This window comes from Pelodiscus sinensis, chromosome 2 (assembly GCF_049634645.1).
Source record: "Pelodiscus sinensis isolate JC-2024 chromosome 2, ASM4963464v1, whole genome shotgun sequence".
NCBI classification, from domain to species: domain Eukaryota; kingdom Metazoa; phylum Chordata; order Testudines; family Trionychidae; genus Pelodiscus; species Pelodiscus sinensis.
In genome coordinates this window covers 178,719,205-178,737,494 of record NC_134712.1, presented here as the reverse complement: position 1 = coordinate 178,737,494, position 18,290 = coordinate 178,719,205, and the positions used below count along the sequence as shown (strand labels likewise).

The following is an 18,290-nucleotide window of genomic DNA, read 5'->3' as shown; positions in this document are numbered from 1 at the left end:
TCAGGATCTAGAAAAGATTAAAGTTTTATTGTAATTTATGAGTACATCATATGCAAACTTAGATACAGTACACAATCTCCTTGCAAAGCATTGGAATACAGATGCCCTTCCAAGTCTCAAAACCTACATTAATCTAGTTCTTGCTATGTGGTTATATTAGCTGTCCAGGTTTTGTCTTTGTTGCAGCAAACTCTTAACAGGAGATGCAAGGAAAGATTTAGATACACATAGTAAGACAGCTGGACTACATTTCAAAACATCACCTGCCAATGAGGCATACAAACCATTATTTAAATATTTAACTATAGAGTTCTTATACTTTCTTACCCATTACAGAGTTGATGTCTGAGATTAAGTTAGAAAGAATTTCTCAGTTAAACTGTCAACTGATATTTCCACTGTAGCATCTAAAAGCAACATGTACTTTGCATTTTTATTACTAGCACTTATGAACAGGTAATGTTTAACAAAACCAAAGAGGCCTTCAGAAACATTCAAGATTAAAATGAATTGTTATTGCAAAAAACTGTACATATTTTCAATCATAACACAATGAAACACTGATGATGCAGTGTTTTGTGTGCTAGGCCATTAATGACAACCGTGCTAACCCTAGTATTCTACTTTTTTTCCTAATATTTAATCTTCATAATTGCAATCTGAATATACAACTGTACTTACAGGAAATATTAAACAATGCACAGTGCCATAAGCAAATTTCATGTCTAGTTTAACAAATCATAAAAGTGACAAAATATTTTAAAATTGGTCCTTGATTCAGATTTTATGTAGATTTGGAAGCACTAAATTTAAGACACACATTTATTGATAATCAGCAAAAATATTCAGAGCTTAATTTTTTTAGTTTTATCATGCGTAAAAAGCAAGCTGCTGCCACTTCCCCTAAGTGCAAACATGGAATTTAGCAGAAGACTGTCATCCCAAAGATTTATATTCTTTCTTCCACAGGTAATCCCCACATAACCAAAAAGTAGATAATCAGGTGACTAAGAAAATAATATGAAGTGTATCTTCTACATTGTGACTGTTCTTTAAATATGGAATACTTTGGACCATTAGCATGAGGGTCAATAAACACAGTAGAGAAGTTTTACATTATTTGATTTCATTTACATCATAAAAAGCAACAATCTGACCTGAATCACACTTAAATTGCTATCTAACTGTAATAAAAAGTCATCTGGAGATTGCAGTAGTTTAGTGCAAAACACATTTGCAGCCTCAGAAGTGTCCACCAATAATTCATCCTCTCACCTTACAAATAGGTTAGTAGAATATTGCATCAATTGTAGATGAGACAGAAGACCTGAATTTTGATAGAAGCAATAAGGTATGATTCTCTACCCTAATTAAAGGATTTGTGCTAACAGTGACTGCCTGTATGATGGACAAATGAAACTCAGCTGTTAAGTCTAGAAATAAAACTTTGTATTACTAGGAATGCTATCTTACCTGAAAGAACATGATGTGAGTCTACATTACTAATACTACCACAGCTGGACATGTTGACACAAACTGAACCAGAGATCTTTGTTAAGATTATGAGATCACATGTTGAATGAAACTACCCTGCTAGGCTGTCAACTTAGAAGGCCAGTTTATATCCTATAATCTTCCAAAGATAGCCAAAATATCAGTGTTTTCACCTGCAAGTTATCTTGTTATGAGTGCAATCTCCCCAATTAATGCAATATTCCAAAGATCACTGTGACTAAGACTGTAAAACCACATCTCAACTGTGAATTCCCACCAGCTGAAGGACAAAATTCACTTTTTCTCTCCACGAAGAAGAAAGTTAGAAAGATCACTAACTAGTTGGTGTGGAAAGCAGGTCAGTAGAGACTCCAAGTATGGCTTGAGGAGTCCTCCATGCCAAGCCGCTTTCCACACACACAAATTCAGTCCATCTTCTCTTTCTGAACCAGTTTTGGTGCATCAACAAAATCCTTGCCATTGTAAAAGATGATAGCTAAAGTTCCAAAGCTTGCACTTCCCCAGAAAAGCACGTAAGCCAATGTCTCAGTCCGTGTGTCACCTGTGATCAGATAAACATTGCAGTAAGTAACAAAGATCATTTTAGCACAATAAAATAATTAGGAAAGTGCTCACAAGGAAGCTTTTATCAAGAACTGAAATTCAGGTAATCTTCACACATATTAAAGCCTGTTATTCTGCACTGTATAGTTCCTTCTGAGTACCTAGCTTGTAAATTAATGTTCTGCTGCTCAGCAATGGCTAAAAATTGACATTAATATAGCTCTTCATTCAGAGAGACCCCCAAAGCAAATTAAACTGTTCTGCAGCCTATATAAACAAACTTCACCTGCCACTGAAATGCTGTCAGTCTCTAAGCAGATGTAGGCTCGTGGAATTCCCACTATAGTGGGATAAACAGTACAGGTTGTACCTCCCTAAACTGACACACTGGTCCAGCAACATTTGTGGTCTGGCAGAACCACAGATCTTGGGTTCTATGGTCCAGGAATAACAGGGAGGTCCAGCAGTGGGGCAAGAGCATGGGGGGAACAGGGCAGGGGGGAGGGGAAGGAGAAGGAGGCTGGTGACACAGCTGGGAGACTCGGCAGAGCCAGGGAGCTCTGGTCCTAGGAGCTCCAGCTTGACAGGCAGCAAGGGAGCTGAGCTGGAGCCCAGCAGCAGCAGAGCTGGAGCCCTAGCCTGGGGGCAGCATGGACTAGGAGCAGAGGGCCTTTCCCTGGTCTGCCAAAACCCCTCATTTGGGACTGGTCAGGTCCCGAGGGTACTGGACCAGGGAGACTCCAACTTGTAGTGTAGACGTTCCTGCATGGACATTAAAACCCACCAACACAGGTGAGTCTCAGAACCCAAGCAGGAACATTTATACTGATATTTTCAGTGTCACAGCACGAGTCAGAGTTTGTAGACTTAGGCTTTGAGGCTCACTATCCAGGTCTCTCCACACCCGCACATGTATAGAAGTACCCTAAGTAAATACCATATATCTAACTGCAATAGAGGGGAAGTTTTAGGGAAGCAGAACATAATAGCCCAAATAGGGGCTTGGTGTGGGTGTCAGCAAGTACTCCTGTAAGACTAAAACTTATTTTTATACCTGACTCAACCAACACGTTTACAAGAAATTATTCATAATACCCCACTTTAACAGTGAACCCATCTGAGGGAATAGTGCCATCTGCTGAATATCCAGCACTATTTTCTGTACCTGAGCTTTCCCATGCAATTACTGACCAGACCAGCCAGAGAAAAGCATAGCTCTAGGTTGTATGGTTAGAAATATGACTTGACTGTCTCATAAGCACATACCCAGAGAATAGCTTCCAACATCTTAAGCTGTATGAACTACATTTGCAAAATTCATTTGCAGGCAAACAGGCACTTACCAGCCATAAGTAAACAGATAATGCACATTGAGAAAGCAACGACCATAATAATAGGCAACTGAGGAAGAAGAAAAACAGAATTAAAAAAAGGAAATACATATGATTATATTATTTCCTTCAAGAAATATCTTGCTTTATAACAAGTAAAATTACAAGTAAAAAACATTTCTTTGTTTTACCAAATCAGGACATCAATCTACTCCAGAGTTTCAGAGCTAATCTAAATAATGCTTTAACTGTATGTATATTTTAGATTAGAGATGAATATATATGTTTTCTGCCTGATTAGACTGAAATACCAGGTTCATTAGTTTTATTTGGGCATTTGCATAACCCTGCATAATACTCCAGTGATAATCTCTCCCACTTGTGTGCTGCGCATAAAGAATAGAAGCTGTCAGTGTAGATCAGGGGTGGCCAACCCATTTAACAAAGAGAGCCAAAACAGCGGCCGGGGGGAGGGAGAGAAGAGAGGAAAGCTCCCGCCCCCCCCCCCCCCGAATTGTCAAGAAAAAAAAAAGGAGGCTGCTCCTTTAAGAAACAAGCTTACAACCTTTTGGCCATATCAGGCTCCCGTTGATGGCCGCCATCTTGGGCACCATTTTGAATCGCTGCCCCAGGGAGCACAAGGACCATTGGGATGGGGGCGCAGGGGTGGCTTCACGAGCCGCACTTCTGGGGCAGAAAAGCCACATGCAGCTCGCAAGCCATGGGTTGGCCACCCCTGGTGTAGACAGTCTCCCATACTACTGTCTGCATTTTCCTCGAGCTCTGCAGTGACCTTTTAAGTCAGTGTTTCCCAATTTTATCTGGCCATGGAACCCTTTTCAGCTTTTCAAGGAACCCCCTAGGTTTGTCAAGAAAAAAAACCCACCAATGCATAAAATCATATTTCTTCCCCAAGACCCCATCCCTTTGAGGCCCCATCCCTTTGAGGCCCCATCCCTTTGAGGCCCCATCCTCTCCATCACTTACTATCCCCATACACTCTCACTGGGTTGAGTCAGGAGGTGCAGGCTCTGGGGTGGGAATGAGGGATTTAGGTGTGGGAAGGGGTGAGAAGTGCAACCTCTGGGAGGGAATTTGGATGCAGGAGAAGGGGATGCTGGCTCGGGAATGGGGCTCCAGGCTGGAGAGTGTTGGGCTCAGGTGGAATGTTGGGGTGCCAAGCAAGTCACAGGCTTGTGTATGTGAGGGTGCAGGAGTTTGGGCTGGATATGTGAGGGGCTCAGGGCAAGGAAGCTGTGAGTATGATGGGCTCAGGACACAGATTTGTGATGTGTGGAGGGTGCAGGAGTGTTGTGGCAGAAGACTGAGGATGTGGGGATGCAGGAGTTTGGGGATGCAAGAGGCTCAGGACAGGGGGTTGCAGTGTATGATAGGCTCAGATTTGGGGTCAGGTGGTGCAGGAGTGTTATGATGCTGCAGTGAGATGGGGATTTGGCCCCAATTGGGGACATGTTGACCAGGCTTCATTTGTAAATAAAACATTATGTCAAACTCAAAAGGTTTTAGCATTGTCTTTATTTATGAGAGGGGCAGGAAACCTGTTCTGAGTCAGGGGCCAGAGACCCACAGAAAAAAGTCACTTGTCCCACACAAGTGAGATGCAAAAAACAACCCTCCAAAACCCCCAAGCCTCACTAATGTGGTCCCAACTGTGCTAGTGGGGGCAGGGGACAGGGTGCTAGTGGATGCTGGGGCCGGGGAGAAGGTGCTGCTGGGTGGCAGGATGCTGACACAGGTGGCGGGATGCTGGGGTCAGGAACATGGTCCTGTTGGGCACTGGGGTGGGTGGCAGGGTTCTGGGACAAGGAACAGGGTGCTGCTGGGTGCTAGGATGAGTGGCAGGGTGCTGGGGCCAGGGAAAGGGTGCTGCTGGGGGCAGGGTACTAGTGGGGTGTCTGGGCAGGGGACAGGGGCAGCTGGGACCAGTACCTGGCAATCCTGCAACACCTCTGGGTTCCAGAAAGTGTGCGACTGCACTTCCCCTCCCCAAACAGCTGGTGTGCATGCTGCCTGAACAGCGGGAGCTGTTGCACTCCAGCAACTTACTTCCATGATGACGTCCGGGGGGGAGGGCAGTGCACATAAGAAATTTCAACCCACCCAAGGATAGAAAATGTTAGAGGGAACACTGGTCATAACTGCAGTTCTGAAATTCACTTAGAGCATGACATATGCAAATGAGCACTCCTGGGATGAGGCATACCTGGGAGGTCGACAAATGCCTTTGATGTCGACCGCAGAGCGTCCAGACTACTGCGCTGAGCCAACAAACAGCTGATCGGCTCAGCACAGCAGCCATGTAAATTTAAATGAAGTGGTGATTATTTAAATCGCCGCTTTATTTTCCTATGCCGGGTAGTCTAATCTACATGCCTCTGTCGTCAGAGGCATGTAGTCTAGACGTACCCTTAGAGCATGACATATGCAAATGAGCACTCCATTTGCATTTGCTCTTCCGCAAGAGGCGCATAGTGTAGATATAGCCTCAGTGTTTAGCCTATCCTTCCAGACTATCTTGGCATTGACATTCAAAAAAAGAACAGTATCTGCCAACAGACAGCATTTGCATTGTGAGATGACATCTTCACTTTTTTTAGGTCAACAGTGATGGCTTTTACTATATTAAAAATGGTTATCCCTTTCTTAATGTGCAGATAAAGCAAGAGATCCAAAAGGAATCCCAATCTTTCTAAGAGGGGTAAAATTGGACAAAGACCCCTTTTTCTCCCAACTCCATATCTGAGGGATGCTCCCACTTCCTTTATGTTATGACTGATGTTCTTAGCCTTAATCCTCCTGGAAGTGGCTACTACACAAATAGCCCAAGATAAACACTCAATACCTACATAGGCAAGTCAAAGAAACAGAATCATTTAGTTTCCCACAACTGTAAATCAAAGCTTATTTAACAAATTCTTACAGCCAAGAATTTCCAGTCCTTCTGTATATGTAGAGGGCTAACAGACTCTACTTCATCCACTGAATAATTTCCAAGAAACAGATCAATAGCATCCTGTAACAAAAACACAGAGTTAAAAATGCATAACAATAAAGGTTAAATACCTTTCTGCTGAGAAAATACCCAACTTACTTGTCTAAATCCATCAGAAAAGTTGTTCTTGTAGTAACGTATTAATGAGTTCCAGCCATCCATTATTAGGCCCCATTGAGTTCTCTTCCCAGTTCTGTAAAAAAAAGTGGTTTATGAGCGTATTAGAAATGTTAACTTATTTGCAAATCAAAAGTAGAAAGTTATATAAAGTGATGTTCAGACTTATCGTCCTTTCAGATTTGTATTAAGTCATATCAAGTTTATATTTATACTCAAGGATGAAGACGCAATTATCTAGTGCTGCCTCTGCACTGCCACTAACTCCTATAGGCAGTAGATTTTTATGAAAACAAAGTTTTAAGGAAAAGTGGAAAGATCTGTGAGTAAAATTAGGAAAATGGTGAAACAAAAGACAGGACTATGCAGCACTTTAAAGACTAACAAGATGGTTTATTAGGTGATGAGCTTTCGTAGCCAGACCCACTTCCTCAGATCAAATTGTGGAAGAAAATTGTCATGACCATATAGATCAAAGGGATACAATAAAAAAAAGTGAACACATAAAATAGACAAATCAGATTTTAGAACAGAGGGGAATGAGGGGGGGAGGTTAATGTCTATGAGATAATTATATTAGAGGTGATAATTGGGGAAGCTATCTTTGTCATGGGTAAGATAATTAGCATCTTTGTTAAGGCCCATTCGTAAAGTGTCAAATTTAAGCATGAATGACAGTTCAGAGGCTTCTCTTTGAAGTCGTGTGTTAAAATCTCTTTGAAGCAGGGTGCAGGTAATCGGGTCGTTGAGACAATGCCCATTCTGGTTGAAATGGCAAGAAACTGTTTTTTCTTTGTGAAACAGTCTGATGTCTGTTTTGTGTGCATTGATTCTTTGGCGAAGTGTCTGAGAAGTTTGTCCAATATACATAGCAGAGGGACACTTGGCACATAATGACAAATTATATTTCTGGATTAGCAGGAATGTGTGTTCTTGATCTTATAACTGAAATGGTCAGGTCCAATGATGGTGTCAGCAGAGTAAATATGTGGACAAAGCTGGCAACGGGGTTTGTTGTAAGGGAAAGTTCCAGGGTTGGTATTAGTGTGATATGTCCTGTGGTTGTTGGTAAGAATCATCCTGAGGTTAGGTGGTTGTCTATAGGAGACTATGGGTCTGTCTCCCAGAGCCTCTCGGAGCGTATTATCCTGTTCCAGTATAGGTTGTAGTTTATTGATAATGTGTTGGACAGGTTTAAATTGGGGGTTGTAGGTGATGACAAGTGGGGTTCTATTGTTGGTTTTCCTGGGTCTATCTAGAAGTAGATGGTTTCTGGGTATTTGTCTGGCTCTTTCAATTTGTTTTTTTATTTCTCCAGCTGGGTAATTGAGGTTTATAAATGCTTGGTAGAGATCCTGAAGTTTCTGGTCTCTGTCAGTGGGATTAGAGCAGATGTGGTTGTATCAAAGGGCTTGGCTATAGACGATGGAGCGTATGGTGTGTTCTGGATGGGAGCTGGAGGCATGTAGGTAACTGTATGAGTCAGTGGGTTTTCTGTAGAGAGTGGTATCTAATTTTCCATTGGTGATTTGTACTGTGGTGTCCAGGAAATGGATCTCTCATGTAGAATGGTCCAGGCTGAGATTGATGGTGAGGTGTAGGTTGTTAAAACCTCTGTGGAATGCATCCAGTGTTTCTTGGCCATGGGTCCAGATCATAAAGATGTCATTGATGTAGTGTAAGTAGAGAAGGGGCAAAAGGGGACAGGATCTGAGGACACATTGTTCTAAGTCAGCCATAAAGACGTTAGCGTACTGTGGGGCCATACGGGTACCAATGGCTGTGCCGCTGATCTGGAGGTATAAGTTGTCCTCAAACTGGAAATAATTGTGGGTGAGAACAAAGTTACATAGGTCTGCTACCAAACTGGCAGTGGTATCCTCTGGGATAGTGTTTCAAATTGCTTGTAATCCGTCTTCATGTGGGATGTTGGTGTATAGAGCTTCTACATCCATGGTAGCAAGGATGGTGTTATCAGGAAGGTTATCGATGTTTTGTAGTTTTCGCAGGAAGTAGTATCTCGGAGATAGCAGAGTGTTGTTTGCATAGGGTTTGAGAAGAGAGTCTCCAAGGACCTATCCATATGCTTTATGGATATGAATGACAACTAGAATATGCTTTATGCAGAATACTTATTGTAGGGTATCATTGGAAAGCTTGTAATCCACTGAATATGATTATTCCATTTGTATACATGTATCATTCCATATCTGATGTCAGAAATATGAAGTATGACCCTGTGTTAATTAAGTAGTCAGGCTAAGTAAGGGCCATTAAGGGTACTCCAGGATCTTGACAGTCCATTAGCAAGAAAATAATGAATTGTAAATGGACTTATTTTTCCTGTGAACTTGGGAGGGAGGAGCTATGGTTGGTCCTACCAAGACACGTGGCCATGTCACCTGATGCTGGGACCCATCTTGAATACTGAGAAAAAGTTTAAACAAAGATTCTACCTTTGACTTCCCACCTTTATATACAGATTTTACCAGAAAATAGGGGCTACTTCCAGACATCAGGACACCCCTGCTTACCACCCAAAATGACTGCTGGAAACATCTAAGAGTGAACAGGGGGAAAAAATCAAGTCCAGACTGGGAGGCTGTCCAGTCTGTGGAAGGAGCTTATCAGAATAACGGAGGAAATTTCCATGTAACCAACTGCTTAGTGTATTAAGCAGTTTTATTTTGTTGAGTAACCTACATTGTTCTGTCTGCTCTCTCTTATGACCTCTTCAATTCTATCTTTTATACTTTAAAATCCTTTTTATTTTTTAAAAAGCCCAGTGCAACTAATTGTTACCGGGGAGTGGGACAAGGAGTCCACGTTTTACCTTCAGAAAGAGGGCAAAAATAAGCTTACCCTGTATAAAACTTAAGACAGATTTATCAGGGGTTCACACTCCATTAAAGCTGTGTGCATTGGGTGCCTAGGCAAGTCCTTTTAGCTGAGCCTTTCCAGAGCTGATCTGTGACATACTGCAAAGGCTTTGACCCAAGGTCTATGTAAGTGCTGGACTGCCTGGTTCAGCAGGACAGAGTTGAGGGGTGTCCAGGAAGGCTCAGTGGTATTTCAGCACATCAAGTGACAGTCATAAGCTGGTCTCTTACTGGTTCAGTCACAAATGGTTCTTCAGATTCAACTGTCTCACACGCAATAAAGTAAGATGGAATAGTCTGCAAACCCAAATTGGTTTTATTTCCTAATTTAATCTTTTTAAATACAAAAAGGTATATCATTGTTATATCATGTTGACATAAGCGTATTTTTCTAGTAAGAGATAATTACCATCTTATATGTTAAGATGGGTCTAGTAAATTGAATTATCAATCTGTAAATAATTAAGTTACAAAATTGCAAAAATTCAACTGTCTTGAACTTGCCTTGTGTAGTCTGTCTTTAAGGCACCAGTTCCTGCATATTGTTTGGCACAAGCATTTGCATTGTCAGCCCATGCTGTGAACAAAGAAACAGAAATGTTTGTTTTCCTTAAGAGTCTGATGGGTCCATACTTGAAAAACAGTAGTTTAAACTTTAAAGACAAACCTACCATTTTTGTAGATTTTTTCAAATTCTGCTTGTTCTTCAATTCTCTGTCCAACATGCAGAACGCCTAATCTCTAGAACAAAAGCCATACTACAATTCAACAGCAACTCAGAGAAAGTCAGGATTTAAGTTTATGAAGGACATAGCTTTTTCCTTCAGCTAAAAACGGGACAGTACATTTTAATTTCAAGCAGGTCTTTAAATACTAAAGCAATTTCTGAGTGCAAACTATTACAATCAGTTGTATTATTCTCTACAAAGGATTCATCTTCCCTCTCCCCACAGAAAGAGCATTAAAAAAAGCGAACTAGAAAAAAAAATGTTAACCTGCAGCTGTGCTTGCAAAGAACGACGTGCTAATAGGCTCTGAATCACATTAGTCCGGTCCAGGCAGTCCATGCAATTACTGCGAAATATTCCTTCCTGCTGAGTCACCACTTTACCATCAGAATCAACTAGAAAATAGCTAAGATCCAGGATACATTTAAATGTGGATATAAATAAATACCAAACATAATATGCTTCAAAATATATGTTTTGACTGCATACTTTACAAATTTTTTTTTGTTACCCAAGACAGAATTACTTTTCACTTGCTAAATTCTGTCTCATTGTGTTTAATCATTTTTATACTTTTCTTTCTGAAGCAGATAGCAAATGCACAGTATTATCAGGAACAGTGTCTTAATTGCTGTCCTACTGCACTTTAATAACTTAGATTGCAGTTGCTATGAGCCTTGCTATTACCTATTGGAGGAAGAGCAGGTTCCACTTGCAGTTTCAGAGATGTTGTAATCATGATGTATGCAAAGTATTAATACAATCCTTCTACTACACAAAGACTTGGGTTCAGCCTCTAGAGAAGAATGCTGCATCTTTGTCTCAAGACTGCAGAATCTGATTTTCGAGAGAGCCCAAACTATCCAAGTCCTAGTATTAGCCATACTTTGATTTTGTTTTATGAGTAGTCCTCAAGATACTTTATGCCTTATTATTTAAAATATTTTTACCCCACCTCTCTATATAAAATATTCGAGGTGGCTTAAATTTTTGGTTCACACAATACAAATATATACATAAAAAATTAAAATACAAGACCCCAGAGGGACATAAAACCTGCTAAAAATGTTTTGAGAAACATCAGGTCCCTCCTTCTATTTAAAGAAAGTTGACTGGTTTTGGCATATGCCTATGTTGTTCACTACCTCCTATCGTGTATTAGTTGTTTTAAGAACTTTTCTCAGTTACTCATTCTAGACTTGAGACTCCTATACAGCTGATATCTTAAAGACAAAATTACTTGTTCATTCTGCTTCTTTGAAGGCATGATTCTTACTAATTTGTTCACCTCCTCTCAGACTTTGAGCATTTCAGGCTCAGGAGCATGTTTAGTTTGTTATAACTCTATAGAGTGTGTCAGCCTACATCAATGGTTCAAGCTTTCTTTCATAAATGGAACTGACAGATGTTTCAGTGGGCTATTCCTGAAAATTACAGGGACAGACTAAACTACCTGTGTGGAAATAGGGGTGTAGCCTTTAAAACATTAGATATAGGAATTCCTGGTCTGCCTCATTCTGTAGACTTGAGACCCAAAGTGATGGTATCTTCAAAGTTACAGAACTACAAGATAAATAATTTTGCCTTCATAACCGGTAAATCTGTGAGCAGTGAAAAATAAAAAAATACAGACTAATGCATTAAGTAACAACATTTCACATACACCATACATTTATTTCATATATAAAATAAAGTTGGACTTCTGCTACTTTTTTGAATCAAAGACAAATATAAATAAAAACAACAACTCAGGAAGGGCTAGTCTCTGGTTGCTCCTATATGGCATTAACATGGCATGTGAAATTACTGCACTGAAGACAGATAAGCAGCTGTGTTTTGTGATCTCTTATTCACATGTAATAGGCAGGCTTAAGTGATCCCCCTATCCCTTCACCAAAAGGGATAACTTTAAATTCTCCTTCATAGCTTAGCTGGCTGCTACTCAGAATTGAAGCCATGGTTTGGTGAATGCATCATAAAACACATTAAAACCTCTACTTTCTCCTCCTCAACGGCAAAGATCAAAGATAGCTGCACATTCCATTCTAATTTCTCATATATGCATTTTCAACCCAAGGTTATATAATCCATATGAGAAAGTGATTTACTTTGAAGATATAAATTCTGCTCTATGGATCTGCTGGGCATCTAACAAGCTATCATTTTATACCAACCACCGAAAGATGTCTGCATAGCTTCATATATAAATTACCTAAACTCATCTTGTTGTTCTGCGAGTTGATCCATCAAGAGTTGGAGTCGATCCCACCTCATTTGACTGCATTCTTTATGGAAGTCAAAAGCTATATATCTATCCAGAGACACACACATCAGATAATAAATTCACTGCATTCTTCATTGCTCTGAAGATATCACAGTACATTTCTATATTTAAAAAGGCATTTTTTCAAAAGAAAAAGACTGATCAATATTGAAGTGCAGAAAAATGATCTCCTTCAGAAGAAGATTTGCCAACACCAGCCAAATTTTAGAAATAATTCTTTAAAAGTGGTCCATAAAAATATCAATAGACATGTCTCCTGCTTCTCTGTCTTCTTCTGAGACATCACCTTGCACATTTTGAGGATGCAAATTTCTGCACTCCAATAGATGATCCCTCCACTCTGGAAACAAGCTAAGGAAGCTCATATTCACTAATATTTTACAGAATTACTTCTCTCTAATTATCTTTTCACAAACGATTTCATGCCAGGAGTCTTAAAGGAAGGCTTGTCATTCATACCACCACTTCCTCATGCAACTCCATCTGGAACCCATCAGTGTCCTTCCCATTGAAAGGGGTCCATGCCAAGGCACAAAATTCCCTTTTCCTCACTCCCCCCAAATATTGACTATATTGCTACGGCAACACATTCACACTTTGTAGACTAGAATATCAACCTGGAAGGGGAACCCTGGCTTGGATTTTCTGCAGGAGGAGACCAGTGCTATTAATGAGCAGTTCAAATGTTAATTGTTAATTCTGTTTTGACAGGATCACCTGTGACTAACAGGGATTGATTCAGAATCATCAATTCCTATTTACTGTTTGCCATGCACATTTATGGTGCTATATAATTTAACTAAAAAGACATAGTCCCTGTCCAGAAGTGCTTACAATCCAAGTGTTCATTTACCATAATTTACAAGACAACTTTTTTTCCCCAGGGAGCTTTCTGCTTTCTAATATAGTTTTAAAGACTATTCATCATTTGTTCACATTTTCTGAAACGGAGGCCAAAGAGGTGGGGCTAGTATATAAGGTACAAAGAAATGGATGGATGAGATTAGAATGACGAAAGGAGTATGGCAATGGAAAAAGAGGAGAAACAGGACAAAAGCAGTTGGGCTACAATTAGGGATGTTAAAATGTGTTTATTTTTATAAAGGTGTATCAGAGGCAGCAGCATCGGGGCGGGGGGGGGGGGGGGAGGTGGGGAGGAAGGGAGCACCGCAAAAGCTAGCATGCTTAAAAGCCAGCTCCCTGCATGTACCAGCTCCTGCCTCTCCCCACACTCCGTGCTGCTGCCTCTGGCTCCCTGCGAGCACTGGCTCCCTCCTGTTTCCTTCCACTCTGCACTGCTGCCTCTGTGGGAGGCAGCAGTGTGTGTGTGGTGGGGGGGGAAGGGAGACACTCCCCACATGCACCAGCTCCCATCTCCCTCCCCTCTCACACTGATGCCTGCAATACAGAGCAGCAATGAGGGGGAAGGGAGGGTGGGAGAGGCTGTGTGTATCTGTGAAAGTTAACGGATAAGCCTAGGCTCATCAGTTAACCGGGTACACAGGTGCACATTCACATTTCTAGTTACAATCAGAAAAGTATGGCAAAATTCTATAAACAGGCAATGAGAGGTCAAATATCAAATAATAATGAACACTAGTAAACTGAAAAAACAAACAACAAAACAGTCAATAGTAACAAGGTGCTTGTGTTCAAGTAGGAAATTAAGAAGTCAGAGTTAAAGCTAAGAGTTTAGAATCTATACAAAAAGATTAAGATGAGACCAAACAGGGACAGAGAAATTTAACAAGTTCAGACTGCAAAAGCATGCCCTTGCTGTAGACAGCAGAAGTAAGTTTCTGGGGTTTTTGGAGGGGAATGGAGGTTTTAAAGACTCTTCCAGAAGGTCTGTACCCAACTGGAGATAGCAGTCACAAATTGTGAATGACTACTGATGACAGGAAAATGCCACACAAAGCAAATAGAATCAGCAAAACCCTATTTTGGGGCTAAAATGAAGACTATTACCATTAATTTTTAAAATGCTATCACATTTGCAGAACTTACAACTGAGAAAAAAATAAGATAAAGAGATAGGATTTTACACTCAAGTTTCTGCAAAATGGCTTTTACAGTTAGTTCTACAGGCAGTAATGCAAGGGATCCTGCAAGTTTTGTCTCTTAAAGATGCAAGTAACAGCCTTGAAAATGGAATAGAAACTCTCAATTGAAAGTGCTCTTAAAGACATGCCCTCCCTCTTCACAAATCAATCACACGAGTAAACACACAAAACTATAGCAACGGGATTCCCCAGCTGACCCAAGGCTCAGTGCCCCTTGGAAAGGCTGCCTCAGCGTTTTCAAGGGGCAGCACTGTGGGAGCCCAGGGTCAGGTGGAGTCCTGAGTGCAGTGCTGCCTCTTGGAAAGACCGCTGTAGCGCTTCAAAAGGCAGCACTGCACGGAGCCTAGGGTCAGCTGGGGACTCCAGCTGATCCCAGGCTCCATGTAGCACTGCCCGTTTGAGGCACTGGAGCAGCACTTCAAAGGGGCAGCACACCATTTATGCCTGCAATTAACACGTTAATTTTTTTAATGCATTAATCCTGCCCTGCATTAATCGCAGGCGTTAATTTATCTCTGTTAACAGCCCTAATTTGTTTGCTTTCCATGCTCCTGTGGCCCATACACTCCATCAAGTCTGTGCACACAATGACCTAGGCTCGGCAGCTTTTTTCCATGTGATTTCACACCTGGAACTCCTTGGGCTGCAATGCCTCATTTCTTTCCTCCTGGAAGCACATTTCTGTCATGAAGTCAATAAACCTTCCTCTGCCCATCAAAGAAACAAGGAATTTTGCAGAACTTTCATGACACCACTAGCCAAAACAACTATGTGTTTTTATTACTCTAACCCTCATCCCTCCTTATTTTTATGATGCAGTCATGTCCCACAATTCCCTTAACCCATGCCTATAATTTCCAGATGGATTGTAAACTCTTTTGGCAGGGACTAGGTCCTTTTCTTGCAGTGCAGACTCTAGTATCCATGTGTATTAAAATGCAATTCTCATGAAATGTATCTTATAAGGTCCCATGACCAATTTGATCACACTTTCCATTTAGGATTGTACATATCTGGCTCCTTTTATAACAGACAGCTATATATCATAATTTTTTTAAAATGTACCTGACCATTCCATTTCCCATGCTGTTTACCATTTTTGCAAATGTCTGTTCAAGAGGCTTCTCTGAGCCCTTCTGGTTAACCTGTGAAAAATAAAATGGTAATACCAAATCATTCAATTTGTTTAAAAATGAAAGAGATAAACAATTTAACTAAGCAGAATATTTATAAGGCATACCAAATTAACAATCATTTGTTTTCCGTAGCTAATTATCTGAGAGTCAAAATGTCTTTGGAAGCCATCCATCTAGAAAACAAGGGAGGAAAAAAAAAAAAAAAAGAGAGAAAAAAAAAGTGATCCCAAGTCTTTATAGATTAATAGGTCTGTACTAAAAATTGCTCCATTACAAGAATCCCTTAATAGAATAGTATATGTCACGTTCTGAATGAGAACATGGTGCTCATGAGGCAAATATCTGCACTCCGCTCTGCTCTGCAACACCATTGGGCTGCTCTCGTATAAACTACTAGTTGTGTCAAATAGTTCTATGGTTTTTATCAGTGTACAGGCAACCTCCGCACTTATGACCTAATTGGTTCCTGGAGAACCATCGTAAGTCAAACCATTTTATTCCCATAGGTGCAACGATAAAAATGGGTGTTCCATTCCTGGCCCACTTTGCCTCCTGAGAGTTGTAGTCCCCAGCATGCCAGGTCCAGAACCTGCTGTGGCCTGTGCCGGGTGGAGGTGGCAGCCGGAGCAGACAGGTTGTAAATGGGAGGGGGAGGGTCATAAGTCGGGCAGTCATAAATCGGGGGCTGCCTGTACATACATGAAAACCAGGAAGAGACTAATGCTCTCATTTATACTTAGGACCTCATTCAAGCTTTGAGCTGAAGATGCCATGGATAAAAAGGCTAGTACATGGATCCAAGCCTCTCGCTACTTGAAATTTAAAGGCAAAGTTTCACTTTTTTTTATAAACCAGATTAAAACAGAATACTATACGTTAATAAAAAAGAAGCAGCAATGTTCTGCATTCTATTATTCCCACACACTCCCAAGGAAACACACATACGTGATTTACTACTTTGCTGATCTGTGGCTTCGGCTTATACTTGAGGTTTGGTCTCTGTGACCAGAAAAAAGGAATTGATCCACGTGTCTGGAAAACAAAGGAAATAAAAACTTAAATGACAAGTGTAATTTCATGTTCTTGTTCATTAAACCTTCCTCACATCTATATTGTAGCTTGTTTTTTCTTGTTAAATATAAAAATTAGGTTTGGGGCAGACAGGAAAATAAGACTTGCCAATTGAACTTAAGTCTGATAAGTCACTGGATTTACCTGGACAAATGAAGCTTTGCTCCCATTGTAATGTGCAATTTGTTCTGTTTCAACAAAATTAGCAGCATGTCCTTCTGAATCAATACCTGAGTTAGAAAAAACAGAATCCATTTTACAGCTGGCCACAAACACCATTGCTTTAGCTTTGAATGGGGGGTCCCCATTATTCCAAGTACTAAAATAAAACAACATAGAAGATACGTGAAATCTGCGTCCTCTGCAGATCAAAGCCACCATCTGAGACACTGTCAGCTCATGAAGCAGAGACTTGGAGTATGTTTTACACTATAGGGACTCTAATGGCATATCTATGACACCGTAGCTATGCCTGCATGACCGTATGGTATAGATGCAGCCTATAGCAATGAAAGGGGATCTTCTGTCTGTAGGAATACTACCTCCTTCAGGCTATGTCTAGACTACATGCTATTTTCAAAAGAGGATATGCAAATTCTACAGGAATTTGCATATCTTCTTCCGATCTCATCTGGAAGTGGGTTTTTCGGGGAAAAATATCCTCTCAAAAAAACCACTCTTCCTTAAAAAATGAGGTTTGCATGGTTTTTCTTAAAAAAAAAAGGGGGGGGGCAGGGGGAGGGTCTCAAAAAAAATGTGTCCAGACTACTTTCACTTTCAAAAGTGGAGCTTTCAAAAGTGAGATTGGAAGCAAATAGCACGTAGTTTAGACGTACTTCCAGTGACTGTTGGTAGGCTGACGGAAGCAATCTTCTGTTGATCTAGCTACATCTATGTCAGAGATCAGGTTAGCACAGCTAAGTCACTCATGGTATGGATTTTTCAGAAGAGCTGGTCTAGATTTTACTGTGATTCAGCCAATGCACAATCTTTATTATACTACCAGCATTCCTTAATAGCCTAACTTAAAATATACTTACGTTAATACTGCATGGAGATGCCAAAGCGCAGACACTGACATTTATCTTTCCAACTGAAAAACTACAGCACAAGAAGCAAGTTTTGTCCACGCTTCCTCAATGCATCTCAATTTCAACATGAAAAGACTGATAAGGGGAAGGCCCATTCATTCATAAGCCAACCCTCCCCAAACTTATAGGGAAAAAAAAGGGTCAAAAAAGTCAATGACCCATTTATAAGCTAACTCCAGTGTCCAGACTTCCAGTCCCAGCTTGTCAGCGTCAGTGCAGGCTGAGCTGCAGGCCCAGAGTCTTTCAGCTCCCACTGGCTGCTGTTCACTGTCACCTGCCAATGGCAGCTGAGAGGCTCCATGTCTGCAGCCACCACATCCCTCAGCCCGCGCTGCTTCCCGTGGCTCTCATTGGTTAATGGGCCCCAGCCCACTGGCCATCTACCTTGCCTGCATGTAGTTCAGCCATATAGTCTGCCCGGCCTGCCTGCCACTGCAATCCTAGCACTGGCTACAGGCACAGGCTCCATGCCTGAAGTCAGCACATCTCTCTGCTGGTAATAATGAGGTTTGCAGTTTA

The 18,290-nt window shown here is 41.0% G+C and overlaps 1 protein-coding gene across 1 annotated transcript in view; it reads right to left on the bottom strand.

Annotated features, from left to right (window-relative positions):
• Positions 1 to 18,290, bottom strand: part of SACM1L (SAC1 like phosphatidylinositide phosphatase) — a 62,455-nt gene continuing 44,165 nt past the window's right edge. Inside the window, exons 9-20 of the mRNA XM_075921878.1 lie at positions 16,825 to 16,910; positions 16,555 to 16,641; positions 15,714 to 15,782; positions 15,539 to 15,618; positions 12,339 to 12,437; positions 10,394 to 10,532; positions 10,070 to 10,139; positions 9,903 to 9,975; positions 6,502 to 6,595; positions 6,331 to 6,423; positions 3,402 to 3,459; positions 1 to 2,056 (exon numbers count right to left, since the gene is read on the bottom strand). Of these exons, the coding sequence (XP_075777993.1) occupies positions 1,920 to 2,056; positions 3,402 to 3,459; positions 6,331 to 6,423; positions 6,502 to 6,595; positions 9,903 to 9,975; positions 10,070 to 10,139; positions 10,394 to 10,532; positions 12,339 to 12,437; positions 15,539 to 15,618; positions 15,714 to 15,782; positions 16,555 to 16,641; positions 16,825 to 16,910 (1,085 nt within the window). The 3' untranslated portion in view covers positions 1 to 1,919. The remainder of the gene's footprint in view (positions 2,057 to 3,401; positions 3,460 to 6,330; positions 6,424 to 6,501; positions 6,596 to 9,902; positions 9,976 to 10,069; positions 10,140 to 10,393; positions 10,533 to 12,338; positions 12,438 to 15,538; positions 15,619 to 15,713; positions 15,783 to 16,554; positions 16,642 to 16,824; positions 16,911 to 18,290) is intronic.